At 42.7% G+C, this 8,509-nt stretch overlaps 1 protein-coding gene across 1 annotated transcript; it reads right to left on the reverse strand.

Moving 5' to 3' along the window:
* Positions 1-612: 612 nt before the first annotated feature.
* Positions 613-1,014, reverse strand: LOC143280229 (uncharacterized). Its single transcript, XM_076584861.1, has one exon. It carries the CDS (start codon positions 1,012-1,014, stop codon positions 613-615), a length of 402 nt encoding a protein of 133 aa, XP_076440976.1.
* Positions 1,015-8,509: the final 7,495 nt, after the last annotated feature.

Below are 8,509 nucleotides of genomic sequence, written 5' to 3' on the forward strand. Positions count from 1 at the left end.
GGACTTTAGTTTTCTGATAAAGAATTCAGACATGTCGAATTGGAATACTTCTATCAAGAAGTACTCAACTAAAAAAAAAAAAAAAAAAAAAAAAAAAAAAATCGGTATATATATATATTCATTGAATTGAAGTATCAATGGGTACAGTGTTCTGTTAGATTCTTGACGGTCAGAATGGGCATGGTCGAACAATATATTTCAAGTTCCACTTTCTTTGAAAATAAATTCGTTTTCAGTTCTAGAGAGATATGATATTATATGATATGATATCGTTACAGACCTATATTTAGGCTTCTCAGCCTTTAGTCTGGTCTTAGTACTCGAAGTCTTTTTATCACAAACGTCCAATACACTTTTTCTTGTTTCTTTTTCCTTTTACCGCAATTTGTATATGCGGTCTGCCCAGTGATTGTCCAGCCTAGCTTTGAAAGCGTTGAGAGAGGGGGCACTGACCACAGAATCTGGTAGGGCGTTCCACGGGTTCACTACCCGGAAGGAGAAGTAATGCTGGCACATTTGTCCGTTGCATGGCCTCTTCTTGAGCCTCAGGTTATGCCCACGGGTCTGTCTGTCACTGTTTTCTAGGACCAGGGGGCTTTCCACTTGATACAGTCAATGAGTAAACTTGTAGGCCTCAATCATGTCTCTTCTGTCCCTACGGTACTGCATGCTGAGTATTTTCATTCTGGCTAGGCGCTCCTCATATGTACTGTTTGCCAGCCCGGGGACCATTTTTGTTGCTGTCCTGAGAACACCCTCGATGAGGTCTTTGTCTTTCTGGCAGCGGGGTGACCACGCAACATTGGCAAATTCCAGGTGAGGGCGTATCAGTGCAACGAAGAGCTGTCTCACTGTGTCCATGTCTTGGTACTGGTATGACCTTCTGATCAGCCCTAAGATCCTGTTGGTCTTGTTGACTTGTGTCTCAATGTGCTGTCTGAACTTGAGTTCCTGGCCCATCAGTACTCTCAGATCCTTCTCGCCTTGTAGATCCTTCTCGCCTTGTAGATACATCTCGAGATTGTAGATACATGGGGCCAGTTCACAGTTTAACGCTCTTCTCTCTCCATGGCAACTTAACTGTGTGAAAGAAATAAAAGATTTACATTTTGTTATTAATGCCAGTATCGTTGTTGTTATTGTTGTTTCTATTATTATTATTGCTATTGTTATTATTATTACTATTATTATCATTACTACTTCTACTACTTCCATTACTATTACTGTTTTATTGGGGGTTTTTTGTTTGTTTTTATCGTAAAAGATCACACACAAAATTATTTCGTCATGATCACGCAAAACGTATGACTTACGACAAAGAAAAAGGCGTCATTTTACTTCGTCCAATGATCAGTCATTGTACTAATTCACACAGCATATAGACAAAAAGACATCGAATGCAAAGAATGAGATGTGGTTGAATGGCTCATCGTCTCCATCTCTCCATTCTGAATAATGCCAAAACATGAAATTTTATTTGCTAACGTACGTTCTATGGCCCACATTGCTGGTAAGTTGATTATGTAACGAAGGAAAAGAATCAGGGTTTTATTTCATGACGGTAGAGGAGTAGATCTAAACGCGCCTTTTCTTCTTCTTTTTATGTGAAAAAGGAGAGAGGGGGGTTGGGGGTGGGGGTGGGGGACGATCAGATGTTTTGTCACTGATTTGTACTTGTCAATTTCGAATACGATTTTGTATTGTCTTTGGTCTGGCTCGCTCGTTCATGCACGTGTGCGTGTTCTTCAATTTGGAGGGTCAGCCGTCATCATTGACTATTGTTGATCTGTGTGTTCGTTCGTTCTCTTGTTTAACATCTATCCACAATTGTAATTTTAGACGAAAATCCATTACCTTCGCCACCTCACCCATGGCTAAAGTCATCACTACTTCCCCTGCCCCTCTCTCCTCAATTACCATTAAAAAAAATAATAATAATATTTAAAAAAAAAAAAAAAGTCAACCAGTGAAATTACAACAAAGAGCAAACAATTGTTATTTGTCTCAACTCGAAGAAAATAACGATTGATTTTTTTATCCTCACCAAACTCCTCACCAATGTGATGCTGTAGGCCTAATGTCTGCATGGGGTTTTTGTTGTTTTTTTCTTATCGTTTGTGATGTGATCCCATGGTAATTACGAGGCCGATAACTATTGCGTTACACACTAAAATATAGGTATAGGCATTACGTCCCTTGGATTGTGTGCGATCGTTTACAAGTTCTCAACAGGAACTGAGGACATTGTGTGTGTGTGTGTGTGTGTGTGTGTGTGCTTTGGTTGGTAATTTATTAAACGGTTATTTACCAAGGTTATTCTAGACGGATAAAAGTGTGTGTGTGTGTGTGTGTGTGTGTGCTGTGCGCGTGTTCAGAACGTGTTCGAACTGAAAACTTCGGACTGAGTTGTTTGACATTGTAGGAATGTTGTTTTTTTTTCTCAGCGCAAGAAAGTACGTGCATATTTGATGTTGCCATAGGCATACAATATTCCTGATATTTTCCATTGTGTTTCCTTATTAATGCTGAAATTAATATTTATTGTTGAAGTCAAATTTTGTGGGGGGGGGGGGGGGGGGGGATTTTCATATTTTCAAGGTTGTGTCAGAACAAATCCCACGACTACAGAGAGCAAACACCCTTGATCTCATACTTTGTAAAAAAAATAATAACAAAAAAAATTTAAAAAAACATGACAACAACAACATTTACTACTGTTACTGCTACTGCTACTAGTAGTGGCTGTGGGTGTTTCAGGTGACGGTGAGCAACTGCGTGAACCTCTTGTCAGACTGTCAGTTTCACTGCTGGCCTCTGACAGCAAGCGCTCAGCGACCTGACCCCTACCCGTCATGTCCAGGTCAGAGGTCACCACTCATATGGAGGGGTGACAGGACTGGTTGGTTGGTTGGTTGATTGGTAGGCTGGTGGGTTCGTAAGATGGCTGCAAGATTGGTTGGCTCTCTCCTCGAAATCGAGACACCAGCGCAGCAAGTTTATCTAGCTGCTAGATCTGAATGAGGTGTGTGTGTGTGTGTGTGTGTGTGTGTGTGTGTAGGGAAAGGGTTGGGAATGCACCCGCTGTGTTGTGTTACTTGCTTGTGTGTATTTAGCTTTATGCGTTGCTTCTTTATATTTTTTTCCCCATCATTTGTCATGTTGCGAATGTGTTGGACTTGGCTGTTGGCTGAGATATTGTGAAGAGTGAGTGACGAGTCTGTGGATGCATAATTTACTTTCCAAATGGATGAATAAAGATGTATTGTACTGTATTGTACTGTACTGTATTGTACTGTGCTGTATTGCATTGTACTGTATTGTTTTGTATGTATTGTATAGAGAGAAATACGAGGGTCATTCAATAAATAAGGTGAATTTTTCGGTATAAGGACTTCTAATACAGATAGAAGCATACTTTAAAAAAAAAAAATTTTGTTTTACTTCTTTTTCACATGGATTTAACTTGTTTTGCAGATTAAAAAAAATTGAGAGTTTTGGCGATTAACAAAGATGGCCGACCAAGAAGCATGCTCCAGGATTGAACAGCGGTCAGTTATCAAGTTTTTGGTTGCTGAAGGGTGCAAACCAGTTGAAATTCATAGGAGAATGTCAACTGTGTATGGTGCAACATGTTTCAGCCGAAAAAATGTCTACAAGTGGGCTAAATTGTTTAAAGAAGGACGGAGCAGTGTTGAGGATGAAGACAGGCCTGGAAGGCCTGGAGCGACTGGCTGAGACATCAGTCCAAAGATTTTTACGCTGAGGGAATACGGAAGCTTGTGCACAGATGGGGAAAGTGTGTGACAGTGCTGGGAGACTACGTTGAAAAAAAAAAAAGTAAGCTTCTATCTGTATTAGAAGTCCTTATACCGAAAAATTCACCTTATTTATTGAATGACCCTCGTATTAAGCAAATAACATTATTAAGATAGATAGATAGATAGATATGTAGACAAAAATATGTTTTTATGGGAAGATGCAAAATATAGAAAGGCAGATGGGTGGATGGACTGACTAGACAGATGGGTAGACAGAAAGATGTGTGTATGGGTAGGTAGGAAGAAAGAGAGATGGGTAGAGAGACAGATGTGATGTACTTGGAATTACAGATATTTAAGTAGACTGACAGTTAGGTAGGAAGAAAGAGAGATAGGTAGAGACACATGTGATGTACTTGGAATTACAGATATTTAAATAGACTGACAGTTAGGTAGGAAGAAAGAGAGATAGGTAGAGAGACATGTGATGTACTTGGAATTACAGATATTTAAATAGGTAGGAAGAAAGAGAGATAGGTAGAGACACATGTGATGTACTTGGAATTACAGATATTTAAATAGACTGACAGTTAGGTAGGAAGAAAGAGAGATAGGTAGAGACACATGTGATGTACTTGGAATTACAGATATTTAAATAGACTGACAGGTAGGTAGGAAGAAAGACAGATAGGTAGAGACACATGTGATGTACTTGGAATTACAGATATTTAAATAGACTGACAGTTAGGTAGGAAGAAAGACAGATAGGTAGAGACACATGTGATGTACTTGGAATTACAGATATTTAAATAGACTGACAGGTAGGTAGGAAGAAAGAGAGATAGGCAGAGAGACATGTGATGTACTTGGAATTACAGATATTAAATAGACTGACAGGTAGGTAGTAAGAAAGACAGATAGGTATAGAGACATGTGATGTACTTGGAATTACAGATATTTAAATTGACTGACAGGTAGGTAGGAAGAAAGAGAGATAGGTAGAGACACATGTGATGTACTTGGAATTACAGATATTTAAATTGACTGACAGGTAGGTAGGAAGAAAGAGAGATAGGTAGAGAGACTTGTGATGTACTTGGAATTACAGATTATTTAAATTGACTGACAGGTAGGTAGGAAGAAAGAGAGATAGGTAGAGAGACATGTGATGTACTTGGAATTACAGATATTTAAATAGACTGACAGGTAGGTAGGAAGAAAGACAGATAGGTAGAGAGACATGTGATGTACTTGGAATTACAGATATTTAAATAGACTGACAGGTAGGTAGGAAGAAAGACAGATAGGTAGAGAGACATGTGATGTACTTGAAATTACAGATATTTAAATTGACTCACAGTTAGGTAGGAAGAAAGACAGATAGGTAGAGAGACATGTAATGTACTTGGAATTACAAATATTTAAATTGACTGACAGGTAGGTAGGAAGAAAGAGAGATAGGTAGAGAGACATGTGATGTACTTGGAATTACAGATATTTAAATTGACTGACAGGTAGGTAGGAAGAAAGAGATGGGTAGAGAGACATGTGATGTACTTGGAATTACAGATATTTAAATTGACTGACAGGTAGGTAGGAAGAAAGACAGATAGGTAGAGAGACATGTGATGTACTTGGAATTACAGATATTTAAATAGACTGACAGGTAGGTAGTAAGAAAGACAGATAGGCAGAGAGACATGTGATGTACTTGGAATTACAGATATTTAAATAGACTGACAGTTAGGTAGGAAGAAAGAGAGATAGGTAGAGAGACATGTGATGTACTTGGAATTACAGATATTTAAATAGACTGACAGTTAGGTAGGAAGAAAGAGAGATAGGTAGAGACACATGTGATGTACTTGGAATTACAGATATTTAAATAGACTGACAGTTAGGTAGGAAGAAAGAGAGATAGGTAGAGACACATGTGATGTACTTGGAATTACAGATATTTAAATAGACTGACAGTTAGGTAGGAAGAAAGAGAGATAGGTAGAGACACATGTAATGTACTTAGAATTACAGATATTTAAATAGACTGACAGGTAGGTAGGAAGAAAGACAGATAGGTAGAGAGACATGTGATGTACTTGGAATTACAGATATTTAAATAGACTGACAGGTAGGTAGGAAGAAAGACAGATAGGTAGAGAGACATGTGATGTACTTGGAATTACAGATATTTAAATAGACTGACAGGTAGGTAGGCGTAGGAAAACAGGCATAGGGACATATAACCAGGCTGATTGGGTAGGAAGACAGGGAGTCAGGCAGAGAGGCAGTGTGTGTCTGTGTGAAATAAGAATTATCGCCATTTGGCTTGTGTACTGGTTTAAACATGATTGAAACAAGATCCCACCTGAGAGCAACGGTTTGAATTCGCCGTTCACCGTGTTACGGCCGTCACGGTCAACCAGTAGGCATCGCGTGGCAACAAGACCATGGACTGAATAATGAATTTGATTCAGAAAGGGCAATTGAAACAAGAAACAAACAAAACACACACGCGCGCGCGCGCACACACGCACATACACACACACGGTGATCATGTAAACGGTGGTGATTGTTGCTGACAGGTGTGACGGCTTACTGGGTCAATGACCCTGTCCGTGATGCTACCAAGGAGACCTTGAAGCTGACCTACTTCTTCGCCGTCAACTCTTCCTTCTACCCGTGGGCCGTCAGACAGGGTATCTTTGACCATGCTGGCCCTGGTCCTGGCTTCAGGTGTGTGTGTGTGCGTGCTTGCGCGCGCGCGCGCGTGTGTGTATGTGTGTGCGCGCATGCGTGTGGGTGTGTATGTGTGTGCGTGTGGGTGTGTATTGTATTGTATTTCTCTTTTGTCACAATAGATTTCTCTGTGTGAAATTTGGTCTGCTCTCCCCAGGAAGAGCGTGTCGCTATATTGAGAGCGCCACCCATTTAAAGTATTTTTTCCTGCCTGCATTTTTTTCTTAATTGTTTTTTCCTATCGAACTGGATTTTTCTACAAAATTTTGCCAAGGACAACCCTTTTGTTGCCGTGGGTTCTTTTACGTGCGCTAAGTACATTTTGCACACGGGACCTCGGTTTGTCGTCTCATCCGAATGACAAGCGTCCAGACCACCACTTAAGGTCTAGTGGAGGGGGAGAAAATACTGGCGACTGTGCCGTGATCCGAACCAGCGCTTCCAAAGCGGACGCGTTACCTCTGGGCATGCATCACTCCACGTGCGTGTGGCTCTGGGTCTGTCCCTGTTTCCCATCTCTGTGTCTGTTCCTGTCTCTCTCCTAGTGTCTGTCCCTGTTTCCTGTCTCTGTCCCTGTTTCCTCTCTCTCTCCCAGTGTCTGTCCCTGTTTCCTGTCTCTGTCCCTGTCTCTCTCCCAGTGTCTGTCCCTGTTTCCTGTCTCTGTCCCTGTCTCTCTCCCAGTGTCTGTCCCTGTTTCCTGTCTCTGTCCCTGTCTCTCTCCCAGTGTCTGTCCCTGTTTCCTTTCTCCGTCCCTGTTTCCTCTCTCTCTCCCAGTGTCTGTCCCTGTTTACTGTCTCTGTCCCTGTCTCTCTCCCAGTGTCTGTCCCAGTCGCAGTGTCTGTCTCTGTCCCTGTTTCCTGTCTCTGTTTCCTGTCTCTGTTGCCTGTCCCTGTTTCCTGTCTCCGTCCATGTTTCCTGTCTCTGTTTCTTGTCCCTGTTTCCTGTCCCTGTTTCCTGTCTCCGTCCATGTTTCCTGTCTGTCCATGTTTCATATCCCTGTTTCCTGTCTCTGTCACTGTTTCCTGTCTCTGACCCAGTTCCTGCCCTTGTGTTTGTCCCTGTCCCTCTATCTGTCCGCGTTTCTTTTCCTGTCCCTGCCTCTACACCTTTCCCTGTTCCTATCTTGCCTCTGTTCCTGTCCCTTCCTTATCCCTGTCTCTGTCCTCTCTGCTCCTATCCCTTCCTTATCCCTGTCTCTGCCCTTCTCTCTGTCCCTATCCCTTCCTTATCTCTGTCTCTGTCCTCTCTGTCCCCATCCGTGTCCATATCTGTCTGTGTCACCTGTTTCTTTCCTTATCACAGAACTTACCCCTGCGGTGTCTCTGTCACTGTCCCTGCACCTGTTTCAGTCCTTATCACTGAACTCACCCCTGACCCTATCCCTGTCTCTGTCACTGTCCCTGCACCTGTTTCAGTCCTTATCACTGAACTCACCCCTGATCCTATCCCTATCTCTGTCACTGTCCCTGCACCTGTTTCAGTCCTTATCACTGAACTCACCCCTGACCCTATCCCTGTCTCTGTCACTGTCACTGCACCTGTTTCTGTCCTTATCACTGAACTCACCCCTGACCCTATCCCTGTCTCTGTCACTGTCACTGCACCTGTTTCAGTCCTTATCACTGAACTCACCCCTGACCCTATCCCTGTCTCTGTCACTGTCACTGCACCTGTTTCTGTTCTTATGTCTGAACTCACCCCTGACCCTATCCCTGTTTCTGTCACTGTCCTTGCACCTGTTTCTGTTCTTATATCAGAACTTACCCCTGACCTTATCCCTGTCTCTGTCACTGTCCCTGTCCTCCCCTTCCTCTCCCCCTACCCACCCCCGCCCCTCCCCAGCGATGCTGCACGTGCCAAGGCATGGTGCGAAGGGACACAGTGCCCAGGCAGGCTGTTGGCGGCCGACGAGTCAAACTGTTGTCTGCACTACGTCAACGTGCACTTCTGCCCCCCGGACCCCTACATCCCTGAAGCCCCCTGTCGGCCCTGGCTGCCTGCGCAGGGCACCGTGG

Source organism: Babylonia areolata, chromosome 3 (genome assembly GCF_041734735.1).
Source record: "Babylonia areolata isolate BAREFJ2019XMU chromosome 3, ASM4173473v1, whole genome shotgun sequence".
NCBI lineage: Eukaryota > Metazoa > Mollusca > Gastropoda > Neogastropoda > Buccinidae > Babylonia > Babylonia areolata.

Excerpts from the sequence above, each read along its gene's own strand:
- LOC143280229 (XM_076584861.1), bottom strand. The coding sequence starts at position 1,014 with ATGTATCTACAAGGCGAGAAGGATCTACAAGGCGAGAAGGATCTGAGA.